At 39.3% G+C, this 27,688-nt stretch overlaps 1 protein-coding gene across 5 annotated transcripts; it reads left to right on the top strand.

Moving 5' to 3' along the window:
- The first annotated feature begins 269 nt into the window (after positions 1-269).
- Positions 270-26,072, top strand: UBE3A (ubiquitin protein ligase E3A). 5 transcript variants are annotated; one of them, XM_053455177.1, is made up of 12 exons: positions 270-441; positions 9,662-9,706; positions 11,090-11,174; positions 16,876-16,990; positions 17,604-18,850; positions 20,286-20,430; positions 21,446-21,651; positions 21,940-22,104; positions 22,582-22,737; positions 23,265-23,338; positions 24,824-24,967; positions 25,253-26,072. In XM_053455177.1, exons 4-12 carry the CDS (start codon positions 16,948-16,950, stop codon positions 25,371-25,373), a joined length of 2,301 nt encoding a protein of 766 aa, XP_053311152.1. In that variant the 5' UTR covers positions 270-441; positions 9,662-9,706; positions 11,090-11,174; positions 16,876-16,947; the 3' UTR covers positions 25,374-26,072. The 5 variants fall into 5 exon arrangements, with proteins under 5 accessions (XP_053311152.1, XP_053311151.1, XP_053311150.1 ...); XM_053455176.1 differs by having other exon boundaries at positions 16,680-16,990; XM_053455175.1 differs by lacking the exon at positions 11,090-11,174 and having other exon boundaries at positions 16,680-16,990.
- The last annotated feature ends 1,616 nt before the right edge of the window (positions 26,073-27,688 follow it).

The raw sequence follows: 27,688 nt of genomic DNA, 5'->3' as shown, positions 1-27,688 counted from the left end.
TATTGTTCATAGCACAATATTCTGGCCAACCAACACACATTCCACCTAAACCCATCACACCGTAGATTGATCTGCCTATTCTCTTCATGAAGAAGCTGTCAAGTGAGTGCCCTTTAAAAAAACACGGCCGTGTTGCGCATGCTCAAAGTGCATCCGCTTCTAACCATAGAGAGTCAAGCCGCCCCTACATTTCCTGCCGTCCTCTCCATGTCATATACCACAAACATTTGTGTTTCTGGCACGCTGCAGTGGTGCATGCTGGGATACCCCCGCCCTCCCTGTCGGTCCTCCCAGTTTGCTTTGCTTTAGGTCCGTGTCTTGTAGCAAGATGGCGGAGCTGGGCTCGGGGTGACCAGGCAGAAGAAGAATAAGAGGGATTTAAAACAAAAAGAAAGACGTGACAGCCGCCGCTCGTCATTTAGGTGTATTTCTTTCCCGCCAGTGAGTGACAGGCCTTGACATATCATACACTCGCCCCTCAGTGCTCGCTTTACACAACCCAGATAGAGAGGCTGCGGGCCGAAGCACCCAGATATCAGTGCCATGTATATAGCGAGCACGCTGTAGACGCCTGTATATGTGTGTACACGCAGGGTAACAGTAAATCGCATTTCATAGCGTTAATAATATCAGCTTGAAAGCTGTAGTATCATCGGGTCTCTGCGGTGACACCTTCATGACACTATCTGCCCCGGCTGCACCTCCAGAGCAACGATAAGGGGTACATTTAGAGCCATTTCATCTCGTATCGGTGACATATACAGGCAGAGCCGCGTCTCCTCCACACGTTCTGGTTACTAGGCGTGCTGTGTATGGGCCTGGGGTTGTGCAGTAGTTGTCTTGGCGGTTGCTTGTTGCGGGGTCTCGCATGAGTTCCCCAAACCGGAGCCGGAGGCAGCAGGAGAGAGAGGGAGCTCCGGAGCCCGAGGAGAGGAAGACCCACACCCCCTGCAGCAGCCCGGAACACAGCCCCGGGGGAGACAGGTCAGCATGGGCTTCGGGCTTGGTGTGTGGGGGGTTAATATGCTGGTGTAACAATAGGATCCACAAGGGGAACATGGATTGTCAATAGGCTCGTGTGGATTCTGTGTACTGCGCTGGCACATCAAGTGCTTTTAGTGAGGTGGGTGGCATGGTATCCTGTTCGCAGTTTGGACTAAATGAGTTGTGTTTTAACTCATTGACTTTAATATTAATTATAAACGGCCAACCCCCATAAGGTTCTGCTGCAGGAAAGTCTTGGCTGGCCCTGTATAATGTATAGTTAAACCAGGGAGATTTCTTCCAAGTCTCCCGACTCTTTGAGTTATGCATTACGCAGGGCTGAGCTGCCTTCCTTAGATACTTGCCATTGTTGGACCTTTATAATGAACAGCGGAGCTGAAATCACAACTCCTGCAAACTCTCCTACCAGCTCTCCTGTGAGAGTCAATGCACCCCTGTATGCTTGTATTGTGTGTTTGCACTTTATGTATCTGACATGTCTACAGCGACCTATATATTGCAAAAAAAAAGCTTATTGGATCATTTTAAATGATTTCCTTGGTTTATATAGAATGGAGTAAAAGGTGTACAGTTTGGGAAAGCTCTGCCTCTACACGTTTGTCTGAATGAATATATATATATATATATATATATATATTATAAAAAAAAAAAAGCAAAAAATTACTAGAAAGATGTAAGGATGCCTACAAAGTTAAAACATTAAACCCATGAGAGAGATTTGGTGGGTGAAACCAGTCAGTGACTTTGGAAACCCATTCTACACTCTGGTAGTATTCTGGGTACGGAGGTACTTTAGAACAATTTGAACAAAGTACCGCCGTTGCTATTGGCAACCTCAAATGCTTGTATGGCCTCTAGAAGCCATTTTTTTCTGGTTTGGATAATTTGGAGCTCTTGTTTGGTGATTACGAAGACCCTTTAGGACAGGAGGGTCTGATAAGTGATCCCTGCTTAATCCAATATGGCGTTATGATGTGTGTGTGTGTGTGTGTATATATATATATATATATATATATATATATATATATATATATATATATATATATATAGATATATATATATACATATATATATATATATACACTGCCTGTAGACTGGGTTCTTCTTGCAGAAAAAAAACAGGTTATGAAAAATCGGTTATGAAAACTGTTTGCTTCACTGATTATTTATGAAAAAAGCCACGGTTTCCCTTTTTTTTAAGGGCCACCCCAGCTCTGTCATTGGAGTCCTTTCTGCCCAGACATCAGTGCATTTTACTGCATACTATGCATGCATTCATATTGGGGTTAGACAATGAGTCTTCTGGCTCATTTTCTTTGACCCCTGACTTCCTTTTCTGAAACGAAGACGTATACTTAAGTTTGCTTCCTGTACATGCTCGGTAATTCTTGCTACCCATGGTTTCCCCTGTCAGAAACACAGACCAGTAATGGACAGAGCCAAATCAAGAGTCCGGTAACTTGCTTTAGATGGAACCAGACTTTTCTTCTTATGCACTGGTGGGAGCTCAGGAGGATCACTTCATCCACACACTCCCACGCATTTAGATTTGTTGAGCCCTGATTTTGGAGCAGATCACGTGTGTAAGGCTTATTATATAGCACGCACGAGAGCTAACTTGGATGTAATGTAAGAAAGTTTTACTGTACTGAGAGGGTGGTAGATACATGGAACAGCTTTCCGTCAGAAGTGGCTAATACAAATTTAAACATGCATGTGAAAGGCATAATGCTATCTTGATTCTTTTACATGAGGCAAAGGATGATTAAGGTCTGAAGATTCTCCTTTTTGAAGGGCCATGCTAACTCTTCATAAGAAAGGATCGATGGCTTCATGTGAGATGCAATGTTAGAAAATCGTTTTAGTTAATTCACCTGTGCCAAAGCAAGCCACGCATTATTGTGCATCGTAGTATAACCTGGTGTTCACACCACTGTTACATTTTCCAAAACTCCATAGCTGTTCTATTTATGAGCCATGGAAAGTGGGTGCATGTGTAACGCAGCATGGCATCTATGCCTCTGTCATATCAATTGGATTGTCTAAAGCTGACGTAGTGTGATGTCATAGTTCGTTAGTGTGCCATATTTGAAAAGCGACTTTGGGTGGAATCTGTAAATGTGAGCCAATTTATTTTGTCATCTGATTTGTTTGACTTCACACAGCAATTGTACTAATTGTACCCTTTTAAGATATCGTTTATAGACATGTACACAGCGAGCAAAATCGCTTCGGATGAAATTTTCTGCCATGTTAGTTTTCAGGCACCAAATTTAGTATCTGGCAGTACATTTCGGACAAAATTCAGAGGTCTTTTATGATTCGGATTCAGGGGGTGTTCCCCAAAGCGAGAGGTCCCTGACACCTTCTGGACTCGCCTTTCATTATAAAAGTTAAGGACGGTCAAGGTAGAAGTAGAGCAAGGCAGACACTGGCACATCATAGGCACGTGCAGCCCCGTGGAACAGGACTGAATTTCCTACTTGAATTATGTAATGCTATTTGTTATGAATGAAGAGTAATAGATGATATGATAAAAAGATAATAAAAACATTAACTTGTCCACCCATTACAGGCTTGGCCAAAATGGCTTGTAATAGTGGCTACACATGGCAACAAATTTTCATCGCTTTGCAATTCTTTTTTGTTAGTTTCCTTGGCGAATGCCCTCATTTTCGTTGATTCGCACAAACGCACGAAACAGGTAATTTTCTTTAAAAATAAAGTTCATACAAAATTACACAAGCCTAATTATTATTTGTTTTATATAGTGCCATCATATTCCGTAGCGCTGTTCAATAGGTGGTATGTAACATAACAATTTGACTTACAGAAACGACAGGTGAGGAGGGCCCTGCTCAAAGAGCTTACAATCTAGAGAATAATTATTTAATTTATAAGTTGTTATAAAGTTGTTTTTTTGACAATAAAATGTAAATGATGTTTAGCCCCAGAAACACGCCTGCATCGTTTTGCTACACGCCCTTGCATTGAAGCTGAACTTTGATGCCCGTTTGTTGTGTTTAAATGTGTGTGTATTTCGCATTGAAGGAGTTGTGCGAGTTTTTTGCAGGCAGACTGCATCCTCCCCTGTTCTCCGGGAGCCTGTCTCTGGCACCCAACATCAACTGTCACTTTGGATTTGGGAGCAGCTCTGGAGTTATAACCCCTATCAGCTTACTGAAGAGGAATGCTGCTGTGATTTGTCAAAGGCAAAGCACTCCTCGTCTGGTGATTAACCCTTTCTGCTGCATTTGCAGGGTTTCAGATAAAGACCAGCCAATGCAAAATTAAGTAAATTGGCCATCAAGCTGCTTTCGGTTTCTAAAGTGAAAGTTTAGTGCCCTACCAGCAAAAACTCACTCAAAGCGCTTCCTCCGTTGTTTCCTGTAAAAGACTCAGAGGAGGGAAAGAGAAAATGCATAGATTGGGTGTTACACATTAAAATGCATGCGATCACTGGAGTGTACCTTTAACACACGTGCCTGACACATCATGCGATTAAACGGCTATAGAAAGCGATTAACAAGCGATGCTGCAATGCCATAATATTATAAAAGTAGGGGCCCCGTGTGATTGCTTTACGGCGCGATCTCATTGGTCCTGTTGAGAGACGGGATGTCTTACATATAGCAGAGCCCTGCCGCTGGAAAGAGCATTACAAAGGGTGCAACCCGCTCCTTAAGGGGTTAAAGCAGAGTGAGTTAATCATGATGCGGTTAATCTGTTTTCTGACACCTGGCCATCCAGTTCACCCCGAACCTGTCTGTCATAAATGTGTATCATCAAGTTCTGCAGGCTATGAATGCTGGAGGCGAGTGTGTAGGAAAGGGTTAATGGAGAGTAGTCAGCAGAAAGTAATGTCCAAGCAGCAGCTAGTCTGCCCTTGATAGTTCGGGGTGGGGTGGACGGGTTATGGGTTGTTTGCTGTGTATTGTGACAGGTATACCGTAATAAGCTTTTCCCTGTCTAATTATTAGATATTGTTTTGTAACATTTAATGTGCTTCTGAAATGCAGTTGAACTGGCTTCAGCAAGCCATATAGTTGGCTCCTGGTTAAAGATGCTTTGACACACACACACTCTGCTCAATTTAACTCTTTTGTCACTAAATGCATTGGAAACCACGCCAAAAATCAATATCATTCCAAAATGAAAACATATCCGCAAGCTAAATTGAGCCATGTAAAATTTTGCCCGATTCAAAATGTATGACTAATTTATCGTCTTGCACGAAAACAGGCAATAAATGCGTTAGGTTTTGCTTGTCCTTACAGTAGAGTGATGCTATAGGTGGAATGTAGGGAACCGCAGCTGGTTTTTGTATTGCCATCTTGCTCTGTAGAGAGAGTGCCCCCCCCCAATAAAATGCCCCACCACTTTAGACGCGTTTTAGTTGCACATCAAAGAGACGCGGCATAACATTGGTTTTCATCTTTTAATTCCTGTGTAACAGAAGTGTTCTCTTGTGAGGGCAAATGGAACCATTTCAGGATAAAGATTTGTCCCTGAATAGAGCGCACAGCCTAACAAGGAGAGTTTGAAGAGAGCAGAAGCTTTTCCAAGGTTAATGGTTCCCATCACAGCTTTTATGAAATTCATATAGCTTGTCCATCTGATTTTTGGAACATATGTTTAGTTTAAGACTTTATTTCAGAAGTTGGGATCTGTAATAGAAATGGGCAAAACTTGCATATATAATCAATTTCTTTTTATCCCACTTGAAGTCTGCTTGCACCAATGAACAGCAATCATTTCATCTCGTCTGTAATTCCCCGCTTGGGTTAAATACCAACGGATAGGAGACTGGGATGTCATATCATTGAGCCTGTCCATCTGCTGGGCCATGAAGGTGCTTGAAATTTAAAAGGGAAAAGCAACTTAGTATTGTAAATCTGCCTTGTAAGAGAAGCGATGATACTTTAAAACCAATGTAAACAACACATACATTATGTATTTAGAGTGTGTGTCTTGTATTTATTCAAGCATCATTAAGGCAGTTTATACACCTCGCTGATCATCTTGTTTGAAAAGGAAATGCATTACTCCCGGCGGCTGCTTTCTCTCTGCTTGTAGATGGCACTGCAAAGCATGTTTGTATGTGTAAGGCAAAGTTCCCTCGGCGGTTGGCTGTAGGATTGAACCCTGGTTTGGTCAATTGTTATAGAAAGTTGGGACGGTGCTGGCTGTATTATGGACACTCGGGTGGGTGGTGTGTGAGACCCTTATGAAGGTAGGGATTCTCATCTTCTGTCCTCTTTCAATTCTTGCTTGCACCAAAAGCTTCTGAAGTCTCTTAATATGTTCTGTAACAGGCACTTTGCGTCGCTGCAGCAAAATAAGCAAGCCTAATCAGTACATCAAAATGTATGCTGGCTAAATATTTTTCACAGAAAAAAGTTTATCTAGTGAAGTTAATGAAGCTCCGTTCTTCCTGGTGTTTTTCTTTAAATGTTTAGTGCAATTTATCTGGTCTTTCTCCTTCTCTAATGTCTCTTGACTACCATGTGCTGACAGACCAGCTGTTCCTGAGCGTAGTTACTAAACTGTTTAATAAATATGCCCTTAATATATCTTTGCATGATCCATAGTTATTTTTATGAGTAGATACTTTTAGAAGAATGAATCTGCCTCATGAATAAAAAAGCACTCCTAGCCCTGTTCCAGCATGCTTTTTTTAATACATTGCAAAAATTAGTGATGTGCTGTGACATAGCTGTCTAAAACTGTGTTTTTAAGACATTTAAAACTAATGATATAATACATTAATTTAATTAAGGTATATTTTAGCATCACAAACACATCCATACAAATGGCTTCTTTTGTTAATCTAAAAGATGAAATTACTCACCTGAAAAGGGGATGCTTAAAGGGGAATACGGTTCTAGGTTTTGCGTATATGCTCTACCTCTGTTGCCTTAGCCTAATCTAGTAGACAAGCACCCTGACTCCTGCGTATAATACCGATAGAGTGGCTGAATCTTAATCGTGCAGGCGGACACTGACTAATGAAAGTGTGTGGACGAACCGGACTCACTAGGGTTGCCATAAAGAATCAGCTCAGTGTGATGGTTGTACAGGGAAAGTGACCAAAATATCACAAGACTGACAACAATGGCCGCCTCCAGGTCTGCACATAAAGGAAGCTTATTGTTACACTAAAACCAGGTTTGTGTCAGTGTCGACCTACGTTACTGTAATACAGCAATGTATTTTCATACAGCGCTACGGAATTTGATGGCGCTATATAAAACAATAAATAACTGTTTTTTTCTATGGGACTTCTCTTTATTCTATTTCTGTGTCGTGAAATAAACACATCAACTTTCTTCTAAGCCAATTTGGCCTGCTTTATCCACTTACTGGTAAGAAGATATTTATTGTACTGCATCAGCTACCTCTTTTGAAGTGCCCGTGAGTACTTTGTACTAGAGCCTTGCGCGGGACTGTTTTCTTAATCCCGCCCACTCCTGCTGAATTTCTGACCGTTACCGCCCGCTTCCGCATATGTGTCCAATCCCGCCCGCTCCTGCACACATTCTGTCACATCTTTTAGAAAGAGTGAAGACTTTACACAAATGGGCTATGCTGAACGTTCAGAATAACGGACATAAAACATTGTGTTCCATTAAAGGACCGTAAGATAAATGTGTTCATCTCAAGCTAATGTAAAGCACCACACACATAACAAATAACTTATCAGCCTAATGAAACTCCCCAGATATGCCACTCCACCTCCCAGATATGCCTTATGTCCCCCCGATATGCCTCATACCCCCCTATATGCCACTGTGCCCCCCAGATATGCCTTATGTCCCCCCAGATATGCCTCATACCCCCTATATGCCACTGTGCCCCCCAGATATGCCTTATATCTCCAGATATGCCACTCTGCCCTCATATATGCCACATTCGCATTTATTCCCTCGTTCACAGATACTCATTCATTCACGCATACTGAGTCATAAAACTCCCCCACCCCCTTACCTGAACTGCAGGGGAAGCAGGTACGGAGCAGAGTCATGTGACGTGACATAAATTCACGTGACTCTGCTGTGTTCCTGGGCGGAACAAGAGAGGAGGCGCTATGTCCGAGCAACGCGAAGGCACCCTTGCAGGAGTGCATGGGATTACTGAGACCTGCAGGTACATTGCCTGACCGACCGCAACACCCGAAAAACCGCCCATACCTGCATTTTGTGTGACGGGTCCCGCGGGTGCAGTCCTCTACTGTGCACCTTTGCATCAATAAACTCTTAGAAGTCATTGCCTGTTGTGGCTCATAATTAAAGTAAGAGCAGTTAAGATGCTTAGCTCCTCTTTATATTCCTCTAGGCATCAGGCATGGGCACTGTGTATACTCCTATGAAGGGCAGCTGTCACAGCTCTTTCCTTCATCTATTTTTGCAATTGCTGGTGATTGAGGCAGTAATGACACACTCCTATTTGAGGGGCCAAGAACCCGAGAGGCATGCTATGTGCTGGTGGCAAGCTTGTATGTGCTTTAAACATACGCCTAAAACGTATGCATCTTTATCAGTTCTAACCATGAAAAGGAACTGTGGTTCTCGTAGAGACAGGCCAAATAACGTTGAAGTGCTTCAGTTTACATCTTTTATCTCTTTGCAAACTACTGCCGCTTATTTGCTCATGTTAGACGTTTTATGTAATGAATGAACTATGGATGTGTGGAACCACATGCACAAGGCAGGAGATATTTTTTAAATCTACGTCAGCGATTATATTACAACAAGTAAAGGAACAGTGACATCAATTTAGTAGTCTGTTTAAATAAATCTAGTTAGAGAGTACCTGCCTGCAACCTCCTTGTCGGAGGAGTATTTTGAATGTGCCCTGAAGCATGTTTAAAGCTGTGGATATGTGACTCGGTCTCTCTTGCTGACAGCACTACGGGTGCCCCTGGACTTAAACCGGAGCCCGGCCACTTGATAAGATTGCATTGGAGGTGGATTTATGACCACTAGCATTAGTAGGCAGCTGCCTAAAAAGTGCTGCGTGAAATACTGCTCCCTGCAGCACAAGGCAGTGCAGCAAATTATTCACTCTTCCCTTAATAACGTTTATGGCTTCCCCTTTAGCATACTGCTTGTTCCAAAGCCAAATTACTACTTTGATTTACACAGCGCTAGCCAATTCTGTAGGGCTATTACTCTGGGGAAGAATACAAGTGAAACAATTTCTTAACAATACACAACATCGGCAAGACCATTAACAAATATAAGACATACTACGGTAGTACAGAAGAAGACTTTCTGTTCAGAAAGCGAGAGACAGAGACTTATTAGGTGATAATGATTTGATTGAAGTTAGTGGCCACCCCGTAAAACCCCAACAGTCTTTAATTGGGACCCATTTTGCCCCTGGAATATATTCTTGGATATATTTGAAGATGTAATTTCCTAAGAACAAAAAAAAATCGCAGTGTTTGTTTTATAGGAAAAAATATAACATTAGCACTGAATGTTTTGTCTGTGTGGAACATCACCTTCTCTATTTCCTTGCCCAAGCCTGACTGGGCAGTTAATCCACTTTCGGTGATGGCATGTGTGTAAAACATATCTAGTCTACAGGGCTTTAAGGGGCCATTGAACAGTTTCTGAACAATTGACTGAGCCTTGACGTTTATATTTTACAGATCACCAGGAGATCCTCATTCAGAAAACCTAGAAAATAGCCGAATGTAAGTATTTAGTCACGTGCTTTAGGCTTGAAATATTGGTTATTGATGCATATTCTCCTAATTAATGACACTAACCAACGTTATGTCCTCTTGTGTACATTTCATGATTTGGATATGATAAAAAAAAATTCTGCCACCCAAAACCATCACTTTCTTTTTGTGCCCTTTTTGTGTACATGGTAAATGTATGATAAATGGTGATTTTTATATATGTGTAAGAAGTTCCATCGAAATCGGTAGTCTGTACGGTGCAGTGATGCGGTTGTATTCTCCCTTCTTCAACATATTCAGTAGCTATAAAATATGTAAATAAAACTTACACTAATTTAGAAGATCAAATGCTGACGAGCTGCTCAAAACCCTCCTGCTACACGATTTGTGTGATGACATTTAAACAAAATATTCTGGTTGTTTTGTTCTCTTAACTTGTATTGTAAAGTCAGAGTCAGGGTTTTGATGTACAAAAAATAAAATACTTTGGTGCAATTTAATAGCCAATGTGTGTTAGATGAGAGTATCACAGTCTACAGTCATCTCTGGAGGGTTAGGTTTGTGCTGTTGTGAGCTCTTGAATGTTGGTGATCCTAGTCCTAGAAAGGGCTAGTTTTTAAGAACTACATGGAAACCAATTTCTTGGAATTTTTTATATATAATTATTTTACCAGAAATGAGAACTAAAAAGGGTATCCAAAGGTTGCGACTTATTAACTATATGGTTGCCTTACGTTTATCAAAGTTTGACTATTTCATAATTTTAAAGTTCCTTAAATTCTCTTGTTAAACTCACGTTTTAGCATCACATTGTAAAACAGCACTTGTGCCATAATCTACTTGCTATGAAATAGGTTTAACGTAGTTGCAGTTTATATTTACAATTTTCATTATGCATGGCATCAAGAGAGCAGCGAGGGGTGACCGTAAGTTTGTGTTGGGAATGACATCATAAAACATTCAAATCTTCCACAAGTGACCTTAAGGCTTTGTCAGTCTAAGGATACAAAAGGATAAATTATTGAATTATTGCACATGTGAAACAGGAAAATATGTATACAAAAATTACCTTACACATCAGTGAACATGTTAACCCCTTAATGACAAAGCCCGTACATGTACGGGCTCAAAATGAATTGTTTTCAATGGGTTTAGGGACCGCCCATTGTCCTTAAGGGGTTAAATATTTAAAGGTATGTTAAGAAAAATATTCCTGGTGGTTTAATACAAAGTATATTCATTTAGTTCCTCTCAGAATCACATGCTGGCTTTAATTAAGCCATTGCATGGCAACTTCCAGCTTCATTGCATTCCAGTTTCAGAGAGATTTGCATAAACAGGAAATCTTTTTTTTTTGTTTTATGTACTCTTTTTTTTTCTTCTTCTCTGTAGCTGCGTTTGGATTTGTTATTAGTTTAGTGGAAGCCGATATCTCTGTCCTGAGTAAAAGCAAAATTAGTGGTGACGAGAGCAATATGTAAGTAGATATAGCCTTTGTAAGAAAATTGAATATTGAACATCAGTGAACAACAAAATTCTGCATATCTTGATACTAATCCTCTCAGGAATAGGGATTGTCTAGTTTATTATAACTGAGCCCTTAACATAGATGATTATCATAATTGCAGCTTTATGTGCAATGTTAACTAGGGAGCAGCTTAATACTTAGGTATATGGCCCTGATATCAAGCGGGAGGCTAGAGAAATTTTAAAGGGAAACTCCGGTCATCATATGCACTTTAATGCATAAATGCTGACTGGCCCATTTACATTTTTGTACATGCGTAAATGTGCCCCATGTACACTTTGGCCCCTTTCCTGCCCCTTTAGCTGTACCGCAGATGTGTTCAGAGATGTGTTCTCCTACCCTGTGATATAGTTACCGTGCTCCCATTGTTTTTTATGAGTACATATTAAAGTACAATTTCATTTAACATACAGTAGGTATCGATAAATTTCGTTTGGATCTAGGAGCCAGCCAAAAAAAAAGGGCCAGCTTTCTTTTTCTTCCCCAGTCATAGTTTCCTGGCTGCCTGGGGTTTCTCGAGCCTTGCCATGCACTAACATACATTTGCACACTCACTAACATTATGTGCTCATATACGAACATGTTAACACTGTACACTAACACACTATATGCTGACATATACACAGTGATGCTAATGCAATACTTTAACATATAGAACACCATACATTCCAGCATCACACTCTTATACACATGCACGCTGGCTAACACTATACATATATAAAATACACACTGAATCTGACACTGCAGTACAGTAGAAGTACTGACTGTGGCACTATACATTTACACACACACACACACACTGACTCTAGCACTATACATATACACACTGATACTACCGCATACACACGCTCACAGACTGGCACCAGCACCAGTAAAGGAAAAAATTATTTGATCCCCTGTAACAGGTAACGAGCTGAGATTAGGAGCACTCTCTTAAAGGGAGTGCTCCTAATCTCAGTTTGTTACCTGTAGAAAAAACACCTGTCCATAGAAGCAATCAATCAGATTCCAAACCCTCCACCATGGCCAAGACCAAAGAGCTGTCCGAGGATGTCAGGGACAAGGTTGTAGACCTACACAAGGCTGGAATGGGCTACAGGACCATCGCCAAACAGCTTGTTGAGAAGGTGACAACAGTTGGTGCGATTATTCGCAAAGGGAAGAAACACAAAATAACGGTCAATCTCCCTTGGTCTGAGGCTCCATGCAGGATCTCACCTTGTTGAGTTACAATGATCATGAGAACGGTGAGAATTCAGCCCAGAACTACACAGGAGGATCTTGTCAATGATCTCAAGGCTGCTCGGACCATAGTCACCAAGAAAACAATTGGTAACACACTACGCCATGAAGGACTGAAATCCTGCAGCGCCTGCAAGGTCCCCCTGCCTCTACAGGCCCTTCTGAAGTTTGCCAGGAGGAGAACTGGGTAAAGATGTTGTGATCAGATGAGACCAAAATCGAGCTATTTGGCATCAGCTCAACTCGCCGTGTTTCGAGGAGGAGGAATGCTGCCTATCACCCCAAGAACACCATCCCCACCGTCAAACATAGAGGTGGAAACATTATGCTTTGGGGGTGTTTTTCTGCTAAGGGGACAGGACAACTTCACCGCATCAAAGCGACGATGGATGGGGCAATGTACCGTCAAATCTTGGGTGAGAACCTCCTTAGCTCAGCCAGGGCATTGCAAATCGGTCATGGATGGGGTATTCCAGCATGACAATGACCCACATGGCTAAAGCAACAAAGGAGTGGCTCAAGAAGAAGCACATTAAGGTCCTGGAGTGGCCTAGCCAGTCTCCAGACCTTAATCCCATAGAAAATCTGTGGAGCGAGCTGAAGGTTCGAATTGCCAAACGTTGGCCTTGAAACCTTAATGACTTGGAGAAGATCTGCAAAGAGGAGTGGGACAAAATCCCTCCTGAGAGTTGTGTAAACCTGGTGGCCAACTACAAGAAACGTCTGAACGTCTGTTATGATTGCCACCAAGTACTGAGTCATGTTTTGCAAAGGGGTAAAATGCAAATCAATCTATAACTTTTATTTAAAATGCGTTATTCTGGATTTTTGTTGTTGTTGTTCTGTCTCTCATTGTTCAAATAAACCTTTGTCAGTCGGCAAACATACAAAATCCGCAGGGGATCAAATTTTTTTTCCTTTACTGTATACACACTGATTCAGACACTACAGTGTATTCACTGAAACCAGCACTATATATTTACCTACACACTAACTCCAGCACTATACATATACACACACTTGACACTATAGTATACACACACACTGGCATTCACTATCCCCCCTCCCACTCTCACCTAGTGGAGATCAGCACCCTACGGGGCGCAGTGAGGCGAATGCTGTGCATTACATGACCGTGCTGGAAGCCGCAAAGTGGTTTATAGTCACCATGGCGACCTGACACCCCAGATTTGTCAAGCCATGACATAGTCATTGTGTATGAGGCTGTCTGAGACAGCGTCCATTAAAATACCTGATGTAGGTATGTGCAAATAAGTTTGCATCCTAAGCGTACTAAACTGTAAAAGTTGGAATTATCGTATTTGCTCGATTATAAAATGAAAATCTGAATATTAATTTAGGGAAAAAAATCCTGAATATAAGACCACCCTATAGGAAAAACTATTTTTTGTTTTTATTTCCTTTTATTTGCCAACCAACCCCCCACAGTAATGCATATCTCCCCCCAGAAATGCCTTATACCCCCTATATGCCACTCTGTCTCCCTGATATGCCTTATACCCCTATATGCCACTCTGCCTCCGGAAATGCCTTATACCCCTCTGGCATATAGGGGGTTAAAAGGCATATCATGGGACAGAATGGCATATAGGGGGTTAAAGGCATTTCTGGAGGCAGAGTGGCATAAAGGGGGTTAAAACGCATATCATGAGTCTTATGCTCCCCCATAGAACACCCCCCCCCCCGACTTACCAGTGCTTCTGACGCCCTGGTGTCTAGTGGGGGCAGCGGGTAGAGGCTGGCGTTAGTTCCACCGGGGCTTCTATGACTGAGCACTGGAAGGTCATGTGACGCAGATGCTCAGTCATAGAAGCCCCGGCCTAAGTGCCAGCAGTAGCGGGGTTTGTCTGGATCTTAGTCTCATAGTCAGACTTCTATTTGATGTCTGATTATAAGACAACCTTGATTATAAGACGAGGAGTATTTTTCAGAGCATTTGCTCTGGGGAAAAAAAAACCTCGTCTTATAATCGAGCAAATACGGTATTTGGTTTCCTGGCTATTGACAAGTCATCACAAAATATACTAAGATGCCACGAGGATTAAGTAGATAGTCTAATGCAAAATGCCTAAAGGTGGCTAAAGGCGAGCAATCGGTGGAAATGTGACGCTGGTTAATAAGTTTGGTGTACCACTTTCTGCAATTTATACTAGTTGTTTGTCATACATGTTTATAGGTGGCCATTATATATTTTTAACTAAATAAGCACACATTGAAGGCTTCTAAAGTCATGCACTTAATTAGGAGGCTATAGATACCATGATTATATGAATGGTTAATATTTAACTATACGGTGTCTGCTTTGTGCAGACCTTGTTAATTAACATTAGAACTTCCGTCCCTAAATTTGTGATTTTATTTTGTGCCATCATAGTGTTGGCTTTTTAGCCATCCCCAAAGTATTGCTGTGATATTTTGTAAGCTGATTTAAACGTGCCTGCTCCTTTGCACGAAGCAGTTTTGTGCAGTTTGGGCTGAAATTGAATGCATGAATTTTGTCCTGCAATCCCAGAGATGGATATGGCCAATCCTACCAAAATATTGCAGGACTCGTAAAAAGGCATATATCAGAGTGGCCAAGCACGTGATCTTGGGATGAGTTTATTTATAGAATGGGGTGCTGGATTACTTCCATGTTTTGCATGGCTCAAGACGTTGCTAAGCTTTCTTTAAAGAGCAGATTTGCAATGTGCTCGCTATGTGAATGCCTGGGAATAAATCTGGAGCAGTAGACCTCCTTCAACATTTAAAAAAAAAAAAAAATACAACTCTTAGCACTGACTGACAGGACCCTTGCCTTTTACGTTTCTGACAGGCGTCATTGGCCTTCCGTTTTCTGAAAGGTTAGACAAAGACCGAATTTAAACTGCTTGCAATGCATCTTAATACTATTGCTTCTATTTGTTGTATTTGCCAGCAGTAGAAAGGTTAATCATTCCAGTACATCATTCTATATTCTTACAAATGTTTTTTTTGCGTGAGTTGCTATGCTTACTGTCGGTGAGCTCTAGTGCGGACTAGGTGCACAGTGTGTGGGGGTCTGTACAGGTCCCCAGGCACATGCGTGGAAAATGCTCCCATTAATTCCAATGAGAGTGCTTTCCTACCACTGATTGGCTGCTTGAAGCCATAGAGGAATACAATTGTAGAGTTGCCGCTTCTACCTCAGGTAAGTGTTTTATTATTTTTCATTTTTAAAGATTACATATTAACCCTGTCAGGACCAGAATTTTATGTATCATAGTGTTTTTTTTGTGACTTTTACAATATGTTTAACTAATTCCCTTTTTCCAAATTTAATGAACCCACACAAATTAATATACATAATTTTAAAAAAAAACTGTACAAAATACTGTTTTTGTCATTTTGAATGATTTATTTTTATAATTTTGTTTTACTCTAGTATGGGTAAGGGATATATTTTTTTTTCTTTTCATTTACATTTCCTCCCTGCTCCTAAGGGGGCACCTTGCCACCCTTTTTGTGGAGGTACCAGCACATCCATGGGGACCTTAAGGAACTTGCTTAGTTCTTTAATAGGCATTATTCTTTAGTGGCCTTTTATGTGAACAAGGAATATTGAATGTGAATAAAAATCAGTTAACTGTTTTACTTTGTTGAAACTTTTATACGACCCATCTTAGCATGGAGCTATTGAGGGGTGTAGCTTTTTGCACATACATCAATGTGGAACTCATTAAACATTACTAAAATTGTCTTGGATTTTTTTTTTACTTTTACATTTTATAGATGCCAGAGTATTTTATGAATTTACCCAGGAACACACTGTATTGTAATAAATTACCATCACAAAAACTGAGATTTTTGCCAAGTCTCTATATACCTTCATGGTTCAGAAACCACTATGTAGTACTGTTGTGCCTCTTCTAACTTGTTAATCATTTTGCTAAATATTTTAGTTTCAGACATTACAATTGTTTAAGGTAAACTTTTGTAGGCATAGATGCAGTTCACGAAGCTTAACTCTTCACTAAATGGTTTTGTCCGCCTATAGAAGTAATAGTCACCCCAACTATGTTTGGTTGTTGTTATTGTTCATTGTACTTGAATTATGTTATTGTGTTGATCTTAAGTGTGGTACTGTACTAATACTGCTTTACTAATAATGTGAATGAGCTTTGTATATAAAAGCCCTACTAATCCACATGCCTGTCTGGATGTTTGGTACAGGAAGCGAGCAGCTGCAAAGCATCTAATAGAACGCTACTACCACCAGTTAACTGAGGGTTGTGGAAATGATACCTGCACGAATGAGTTTTGTGCTTCCTGTCCTACTTTTCTTCGTATGGATAACAATGCAGCAGCCATTAAGGCCCTCGACTTATATAAGGTTAATGCAAAACTCTGTGATCCTCATCCCTCCAAGAAAGGAACAAGTGCATCATATCTAGAGAACAACTCAAAAAGTGCTCATAACAACTCGTGTACGGAAAGAAAGATGAACAAGAAAGAAATACATGGACCCAGGGATGACTTCAAAGGTAATGTCTTTTAGAATTTCATAACAAAGAGAACAAGTTAATTCACTGAGACATGTATTATATTTCCCAAAGCTCATAACATGATTATAGCTTAGCTAATTATGGACATGCTAGGCTAACATTTATGAAAGGAGCAGTCATTTAAAAATATTTTATATAAGTCTATCTCTGCAGACTACCTGTGCTCTGTTGAATAAACCCACATTGACCCTACTTCCATTTTTTACTTCCTTTAGAATGATCCATAAACTTTTTCCAGTCCAGTTGTGGGGATTGTTCCTCCTTATTCCCATGATTTAAAGACCATAATAATTCTATTTTGTTCTAAAGTACTTATAGAACAGTAGCGCATCGTAGCTATTACCTTTTGCCATGAGTAGTTCTGTCCTTTTCCAATTTTCAAGGAGTTCAGACACTTTGTTTTTGCATTGGTTTGTTGCTTAGTTATAACCCTAAAAGTCATTTTTAATTAAATGTCTATTGGAGAACACATACATTTCTTACTGTGTTATGACCACCAGTGCTAGTAGTTATTTTATTATGACCTTCAGTAGTGGTTGGCATCTGGTGCCTCTGTATTAATAAGTAACTACTTCTACTTGGTTTGTTTCAGATGTGACGTTCCTGTCGGAAGAAAAGGTGTATGAAATTCTTGAATTATGTAGAGAAAGAGAGGATTACTCGCCTCTCATTCGAGTGATTGGGAGAGTTTTTTCCAGTGCGGAAGCATTGGTTCAGAGCTTCCGAAAAGCTAAACAGCATACGAAGGAAGAGTTGAAATCCTTACAAGAAAAGGATGAAGACAAGGATGAGGACGAGAAAGAGAAAGCTGCTTCCTCTGGTGCTGCTATGGAAGATGACTCTGGAGCATCATCTTCTAGGTTAAGTGATAATTCACAAGGAGATAACAACATACAAAAGCTGGGCCCAGAAGAGGTCACCCTAGATATTGAAGCAGTAAGACGGGTCTACCACAGGTTACTTTCTAATGAGAAAATAGAGTCTGCTTTTCTCAATGCACTTGTCTACCTGTCCCCCAACGTGGAATGTGACTTGACTTATCATAATGTTTATTCAAGGGATCCCAACTATCTCAACTTGTTCATTATAGTCATGGAGAATTGTAATCTCCATAGCCCTGAGTACCTCGAAATGGCTCTACCATTGTTCTGCAAAGCTATGAGTAAATTGCCTCTGGCAGCACAGGCCAAGTTGATCCGACTCTGGGCGAAGTATAGTGCTGAGCAGATTCGCCGAATGATGGAAACATTTCAGCAGCTGATAACTTACAAAGTTATAAGTAATGAGTTCAACAGTCGCAATTTAGTTAATGATGATGACGCTATTGTTGCGGCGTCAAAATGCTTAAAAATGGTTTACTATGCAAATGTAGTTGGAGGAGAGATTGAAACGGACTACAATGAAGATGAAGACGAGGAGCCTATCCCAGAATCCAGTGAATTAACTCTTCAGGAGCTGCTAGGAGAAGAACGAAGGAATAAGAAAGGTCCCCGAGTAGACCCCATTGAAACAGAACTTGGTGTCAAAACTATTGATTGCAGGAAACCGCTCATCCCTTTTGAAGAATTTGTTAATGAACCACTAAATGATGTTCTTGAAATGGACAAAGACTATACTTTCTTTAAAGTAGAAACTGAAAATAAATTCTCTTTTATGACCTGCCCTTTTATCCTGAATGCAGTAACAAAGAACCTGGGTCTTTATTACGACAACAGGATCCGCATGTACAGCGAGAGAAGAATCACGGTTCTTTACAGCCTAGTGCAAGGACAGCAACTAAACCCTTACTTGAGGCTCAAGGTCCGAAGAGATCACATCATAGACGATGCTCTTGTTAGGGTAAGTCAATATAGGTATCATGCACTAGATAATAATTTTTATTTCAATAAAACATTTTCATATCTAGAATCTGCCATTTTCCTGTTAAGCTTCAAAGGTTCTGTTCACTTAGACAAAACATTAATTGCAGTATCCTAAGCAAATAAGTCTTAGCAGGTTTATCATTTTATTTGTAACTCTGAAGGTTTATTCATATGAAATAACTTTCAGAAACCCTTAAGGAATTCTTGTATTTTCTACAAGGCTTAATCACAGAATGCCCCCCCCCCCCGTTTATCAGCCTATCAATGTCTGCTTTTTTGACATTTCAACTTTTGTAGTGGTTAAAAAAATAAGAATACATCTGATAAAATGAGGATGGATTAAGGAAAATCTTATGGATTAAGGGATCCTGAAAATTATGATGGTGATATAACGTGTTACATATAATTGCATCAGTTTGGCTTATTCCATGTAATTTAATGTGTATTTGTGTTATTTTGAACCTTAAGGTACCATACCCCATCTTTGTTTTAGAACAAATGATTGTATGAAATTTGCATGATGCACATTTGGCCAAGTTCTTCTGGTAAATGCTAGATGAACACTTTCATAGGGGGAGTTAAGAAGAACATTTGTCACCTACATCTGAGAAGTGTGGTTGCTCAGAGATATTTGAAAGTTGTGCACAGCCCCGTAGAACAGAGTGTGGGTCACATTAAACAACTTATGTGTTCAGTCTCACTGGTGCTAAATCAAGACCTTCTTTGAGTCACCCAACACATAGGGAAAATTGTAGTACCCGAGCTGGATAACTTTCACCAGAGCACACATGAAATACATGACTGTCTGAGGATCCAAGAGACCCAAGAGAGTTTCTTCTTCAATAAGAGCTGAGCTTCTTTCAAGTAATATTTAGTTAGTGTCAGGGAATAAAATGTTTGTGTTGCTGCAGCTTGAACTGTGAATTCATAATTGAGAACGAGGATAAGAGTTTTGGGGTGGATATTTAGAACAGTACAGTTTCCATAGTATGTTTTGTTTTTTAATGACTTGTTGGTATTGACGTTGTTTTGACAACTGCAGTCAGTCTACATGTTTAAATCATAAAGATGGTATATTTGTCTGGTTGGACATTGTTGGGCTACTATGTATAATACAATAGAAGTGTTTGTGCTTCGCTTTTGTAGTCTGATTTAGTTCAGATAACTGTGGTAGATGTTCTACTTATTCATTGGACCCCTTAAGCTGATAAAACAACATTTCCCCCAACTGGCATGATGCTCCTGACAGGTTAAGCTCTGCAATAACTGGTGGGTAATGGAGGATCTGCTAGCAGCATGCCTGTGATCTGGTTGAACTAAATGACCTACTGTAGAAGCTGCGCTTTTAATTAGGTGGAAGTTATCAAAGTGCATCTGAAGTCTTTCTGTTTAATGGCCTTTTCTTCTTTTAGCTAGAGATGATTGCCATGGAAAACCCTGCAGATCTGAAGAAACAACTATACGTTGAATTTGAGGGAGAGCAAGGGGTTGACGAAGGAGGTGTTTCTAAAGAGTTTTTCCAACTGGTTGTAGAAGAAATTTTTAACCCTGATATTGGTAAGTTTTGACCAGTAAGTTGATAAAAACACATGAAAGCAACCTTATTCCTGTCCAGCTTTTCATAGGTTCTCTTCAAAAAAGAATAAAAATATAATCAGGGAGACATACTGCACATGTGTATTATCATATTATAATCTAACCAGCAACAAATAGAGGAAAAGAGGGTAAAGCCTAGCCTGACACCTTATCCATGTCACTCTTTGTGGTCCTTAACTGTAGGGATTCTAAGGCAAGTCTGCCTGTTAAAGAATACAGTAAGCATTAATATTTAATATATACACTTATGTAATATGTTGACTTTGTATACATTTTACCAAAAGGATTGTAATAAAATTGACGCAAGGTTCACTAAACTGAAGACACTGGATTAATTGTTTTTAAAGCAAAAGCATTAACAGAGAACCTATATTCCTACAAGAGATCCCCTCCTCTGATTCCCTTGCGATATGTGTAGTGCCTGATTGCTTTAATTTGTGATATTTAAACTTTAGGAAGGAAAAACAGTATCTGGTACATTGAAATGGGGTTTACTATTGTGCATCTGTCAGCATAGTTCTTTTCATGGCATGTGAAGTTTTTGTACAATCGGGTGAAGGAGTAAAGAATTGATCAACTAACCGCTGAGAAAAATAAACACCTTTCTTTTATGTGATATTTTTGTAACCTGTTAAGTAGCTACATTGAATTTAGACGTACACCTCAGGTTAGTGTAATATAGAGGCCATTATCATTGCATTTGGCATCTACACAGCAGACGCCTTCACATTTTGCGGGAGGTTTTCATAAAATACCATTTGCCTCTGAGGTTTAAAGCTGCTATAAACATTGTATCATCCGCTCCTTTCGACACCAACAATCAGTATGTTTTCCGGTTTGGTCAGTTTGTGGGTTCCATCTTATTTTGTCACTCCCGTCTGCAATGGTTTATAAATAAGGATTTTTTTTTAATCAGCAAGTACGTGGAAAACCTGCAGTAGTAAATGATTTTAAAGCATCATATGTCCTCTTTCAGGTATGTTTACCTACGATGAATCTACAAAACTTTTTTGGTTCAACCCATCATCTTTTGAGACAGAAGGACAGTTCACACTGATTGGAATTGTACTGGGCCTGGCCATTTACAACAACTGCATTCTAGACGTGCATTTTCCCATGGTGGTCTATAGAAAGTTGATGGGGAAGAAAGGGACGTTTCGTGACCTTGCAGATTCTCATCCTGTAAGTTTATTGTCAATGGTGATCTCTGCCTTCATGTCTCAAAGTTAAGAAATATCTGTTCTCGTAATAAGTCCATGTTTTATGAGCCACTACAAATACTTCACAAGAAAGTAAATATGATCAATTTAAAAGATGGAGGAAACACTGGAGCAACAAAACATTTTGTTTCAGATATGTTGAGGAGCTTGTATCAAGAGATATTTTCTAAGCCAGTGAAGATTTACAATGTTTTCTTTTTATTTTGCTTGTTCTTTAAGTATTGATATAAGCAAAGACCTTTCCTTGCAGGTTCTGTTTCAGAGTTTAAAAGAACTTTCGGAATACGAAGGCAGTGTTGAAGATGATATGATGATCACGTTCCAGATCTCTCACACAGATCTTTTCGGGAATCCTTTAGTTTATGACCTTAAGGAGAATGGTGATAAAATCCCCATTACAAATGAGAACAGGAAGGTAATGTGACGCAGAAATTAAAAATCCTGTTTTTGTAACGTACACAAAAATCTAGAATATAAATCCTGTACATACAGAGCTATTGCACTATGCATATTACTGTGAGTAATAGTTATTGTATAGGACCCTGTCCCTCCATCCCTGATTAATTAAAGGTCTATTTTGCATTGAACCCAAATCATTTCACTGAATCCAAATTGGGTCACACATTCTTTTGGAACTAGACTGTTGCTTTTACATTGCCTTTGCCTTACCATTTATTAATGCTGGGGTCCTCTGGGGGTTTCACAAAGCCCATCTAGCTTTCCTCTGAGTGCGTTAAACTGTGTAGTGGTTAGTTAGCGTTAGTGTAGAGGAAAACGCTTAGAGATGCCATGAGTAAGTTTTTTGGCTTTTTTTGCCCATGAGCACTATTGTATACACTGCACTTTTAATTGCTCTGAAATATACTTTGAACATTCTGCTCTTTTTCTGCAGGAATTTATCAACCTCTATACAGACTACATTTTAAATAAATCTGTGGATAAACAGTTCAAAGCTTTCAGAAGGGGATTTCACATGGTTACCAATGAATCGCCACTGAAGTATCTCTTTAGACCAGAGGAAATTGAACTGCTCATCTGTGGAAGCAGGGTAAGACTGGTTTATGTCAACATCTACTGAGCTTGTATGACATGTAAACGTTCATGGTGCATCTGCTCGTCTGACGTTTTAGAGAATACGCTGCTATCGTTCCGCCATGTGTCAACAGACAGCGGCCCTTCAAACTGCAATCATGAGAAAAATAGAACGAAAATGCCCAACACTCCTTACAATAGTTGGTCAAGCATTGCAAGTTTGTCTGGATTCATTCATGTTGTTATTCAGATTTGGTGAATGTGTGAAGTCCACTGCAGGTTAACTCAGAGAGGCAACTAAATTTATAGTCTGTGGCGGATTTCGCGTACACGTACCAACTTTAATCTTTAACGTACAACCACTTTCGGCCTTATGTATTACTCCAGCTTGGAGACCCTACTATTTCTAGACTATGTTTATGTAAAAGTATATATTGCAAATGTAATTTTAGTCCAACAACATGGTGCCGTTGCAGATCTATATTTTGTCAGGTTTTTGCCTGATACTAACAACCTAAATATTTGTGAAACTTTTGTTTGTAGAACTTAGACTTTCAAGCTCTAAAAGAAACAACCGAATATGATGGTGGCTACACCCGGGACTCTAATATTATCAGGTAAGTATCAGGCCTTTGTTTTTATTTGGGGGGGGGTGTCTTGGGTTTTCTAGCTTACTCATGTATGTGGTTTTGAAAAAGGAATTCTTAATGGCAGCATGTTTCACATGCAGTTAAAAACCTAAAGCTTCTGAAGTTGTGTCCTGATGCTGAACACAACTTCACACAGCTGGTGAATGGTTTGCATTTCTTTCCAGGATATTAACAATAAAATGGATAGGACGTATAAACCGTTCTTATAACACAGCTGTGAAGAACAGTAGTACAACCTGAATAGCCCACACATAGGCTTTACCTATTCCGCTTCATTAAAAGTAATTTAGAAACGGGAATACTGTGATGTGAAGAGAGGAGGGAGCACCATGGTAAGAAACAATATAGTTTTCCCCACCATGTTATTTGCCCAAATGTATGACAGGAGAGACATGTTAGAACAATAGACCATAGTGCAAAACTAGAGTCAGAGTTTTATATGTATTGGAAGGATGTTTTACTTTATTGAGAGGGTGGCAGATAAATGGGACATCACCTCAGAAATATTGGAGGCCAATACAGTAAGGGAATTTAAACATGCATGGGATAGGCATAACGCTATCCTGAATCTAAGACAAAAACTGATTAAAATCTGAGAATCAGGAAAAATGGGCAAATCGAATAGAAAGAGAATTTGATGAAAATAGTCCTTTCCACTTGCCGAGACTGAATAGAAGCATGGACAGAATGTCAGTCTCAGCAAGTCGAAAGGACTATTTTACTTTAGAGCGCCGGTTGGTTGTTCTGGCATTATCCTCATGCTTCCTGTGATTGGAGTTGTTTCTATGGTCTTGCTCATGCAGGTGTTCTTTCTCCTTGGTGTTTGTTCTTATCTTTCTCATTGCTTTACTGGTTTCTTGGCACGGAAATCGTGTCTTGGCATAGTGTCGCGGAAATAGTATTTGTGCACAGGACTTGCTTGATCTTGGAGCGATGTCCACTAGAGAGTATATAAAGATCTGTTGCAAGGGTTTTTTTTTACGGAAGGCTCCTCTTGAACATCTGACTGCATATTCGTGTCGAACCAATTCTGTACTCTCCATAGTGGGTGTTGGCTGGTGCTGACAGGGGCTTCCCCCACGTTGCTAAACTATTCAAAGCTAAGTAAATTCTTGGGATATCTTTTTGAGATAATAAATCACATTAAAATGGATAAACATGTGTCTGATATTATGTTATTTCAGGATCTGAGCTAGTTTGGTGTATTTTTTTTTTTTTTTTTTTTTTGTATCTTAACATGCTGGGGTAAATGCTACAGGAATTGAAATCACTGATGTGGCTGATGTTTACAGACTATCTCCTTAAAAAGTAGTAATTTTCTGTATAACCGGCCCGCCGTTTTGGTAAAAACGAAACGCAAAGCTAACTAATAATAAAAACTGGTTTGACTATTACTGATTTGCAGATCTCTTTAAAGTTCTTATATTACTCTCTTTTCTTGTCTTCCTTCAGGGACTTCTGGGACATTGTGAATTCTTTTACAGATGAACAAAAAAGGTTGTTTTTGCAGTTTACAACAGGCACAGACAGGGCACCTGTTGGAGGGTTAGGTAAACTAAAGATGATTATAGCCAAAAATGGCCCTGACACAGACAGGTAAGACTCCACGAAAGTGTATATAGAAAGTAAAATAGATAGGGCGATAGAGAAAACATTTTAAGCTTTCACTCAGAGGAAATCGGAATAATTTGCACAACATTTACATTGCCGTTTGTCTCCGTATCAGCTTGTCAACAAGTAAGCAAAAAAGGAGGAATTCTGCACACAAGTTGCCACTGTAGTCACCGCCAGTGTTTTTTTAAGTTACATTTGGGTAATAATGAAAGGCATTGAAATGACCTGGTTTGGTAAAAGTCTTCTCCCTTGTATGTCTTTCTGCAGGTTACCAACATCTCATACATGCTTTAATGTCCTTCTGCTTCCGGAGTACTCAAGCAAAGAAAAACTGAAAGAGAGATTGTTAAAAGCTATCACGTACGCCAAAGGATTTGGCATGCTGTAAAAAAAATTAAAATTAAAAAAAAAAAAGCTCAAAAAAGGATCGCAATAGTTGAAGTTGACGTCCCTGTTTAAAAAGGCCGTAAGATAGTGGGCTTCACCTGTGTGTGCCTCCCTTCTTGTTTGGGGACAGTGGGCTGGAACAGCAGATTTCAGCTGTTTATATGAACAAAGTTTTGTTTTTGTTTTGTTTTTTTCTCTCCTATTTTTGTCTTTTTTTTTTTTTAATTTTCCATGAGTATGTTGTACAATCTTTCACATGTGTACAGAAACATTTTCCTGAATATTTATTTTAAGGGTTAAATCACTTTGGCTTCTGTTAAATACTTCTTGACATTGAGCCTGTTTGAATACTCTCCCATGAAACATTTGCCATCCTTTAAGCAAAAAACAAAACCCAACATCAAACTGTATGCCATTTATTTATGTATCTTTCCCCATACAATTAATCAGACACTGTACTCAATATTTTCTGTTTTTTGTTTTTTTTTAAACTGTGTTTGCTTATAAAACTTGAATTCATGGAAAACTGTGTGAATGCGATGACTGCTGTTCTAGCCCCAAAGAGTTTCTGTGAGAAGACAATAATGTAGTCAATAAAGACAGAAGGGAAGTACTTGGAATGTGTAACCTGCAGCCTTGCAAACTTTTTACTTCAATCACAGCACAAGAAAAGAAAATTAAAGCGAAAAATATCATTTCACTATTTGTTGTCCTCACGTCTTGTAAAGTAAACTGTGTTTTGTTGGGAAATCTGATATATATATATATATATATATATCTATATATATCTATATCGGTATGTGAAGGGGTAGAGATTAGCGCTGTGCCACCCCAACCCACTCACCCCGGCAAGAGTGGACCGGAAAAAGTACATTCTCTGCCAGACTTTTCTGTACTAGATGGTTTGTCAGAAAAGTGCGATCATTTGCTGTGTCCTAAACGAGAAGCTTGTGGAAGTGCACTTAAAACAATGAATATTAATTGCATATTAGTCAACATTTTAAATAGACAATCCAAAGTCTTCCCTACATTTTATGTCAAAATCCTTCAGTGGTTTTGTGTTGTTTTGTACTATAATCAAGGCACATGATCAGTGTTGCTACATAATTGGTAGGGATTGTCATTGCTTTTCCAAAATAAGCAAAATGACTTGTAAAAAAAAAAAAAAAAAAAAAGAAGAAAAATATCTAATAAACCAACATAAACAATTTCATAATTTTTCTTTTTCGTTTAGTAGCAGGTGTTCGATAAATACGCTTCCCAGTTTTATGTCCATTTAAATGTAGGGTACAAGATTAACTTCTAAATCATATCAGAATGTATTTGTTTACCTTCCTGGACTTCTACATGTGTAATGTTAATTTTTCATGTTACAAAATGAAATAAAGGGACTATTCATTTTTAACCAAGGACACAATTGGTATATGTTTTAGTAAATATTACCGCAGGCTGAGTGTGTGCCTTGATGGTTAGCTTCACGTCTATTTGATGTCAGCATTAAGAAGGCAAGAGGTCATTTTTTTTTTGTTTTCAAAGAACAATGAATGTTTTGGGGATTTTTGTGGAATGTACCAGATTGTACTAGAGAATTTTTTTTTTTTTTTTTTTTGAAGAGTCCCTATTAGACTTCCCTATTGGACTTTGGGGTTATACACAAAAAAAAAAAGTCTTCTCTAATTGATGCCAAACATAACCAATTTATTATGTAGCTCTGTAAACAAAACAAAAAAAAAAAAGTTTAGATGGGCATAAATGTTGAACCACAAATTACTGACTTGTTCATTTGAAATCCCACAAATTGACATTAGATTTTATGTGAAACATTTTCTTTGGTAAGTTTCAATAAAATGGTCTAAAGAAAACACCAAATGATATGTTTTCTCCTTGCATCACGGATGCAAATCCAAGTTCCATCCTTCATACGATAAAAATACATAATCTATTTTTTCTGCTGAGAAACGGTGGAAGTTCAGTGAAACATACTCACACACAAACCAAACTGCACACAGTAAATAAGTGCCTGTTAAGTGACCGATTTCCTGCATATTATAGTTTGGTGTTAGTCATGTTATCAAGGTACTGACATTTTATTGCCTTCACAATTATATTATGATTAATTTACGATTATTGCACTGCATTCATAATGTACACAAGGTGTGTGTGTAATTGTTTTATGGGCACTGCATCTACATAAACTACACAGTTGATCTCAACCTCAACACCAATATCTGTTTATCTAGAAATGACTTATTTTCTTACCACGTTCCCCCTTGAAATGTTGCCTTGAGAGACTTTTTCGATAGAGTTGGTAAGTTC

The sequence above is a fragment of the Spea bombifrons genome, chromosome 2 (assembly GCF_027358695.1).
Source record: "Spea bombifrons isolate aSpeBom1 chromosome 2, aSpeBom1.2.pri, whole genome shotgun sequence".
In the NCBI taxonomy this organism is placed as follows: Eukaryota; Metazoa; Chordata; class Amphibia; order Anura; family Pelobatidae; genus Spea; species Spea bombifrons.
The sequence above is the reverse complement of the archived record's forward strand: the minus strand, read 5'-3'. Positions and strand labels throughout refer to the sequence as shown.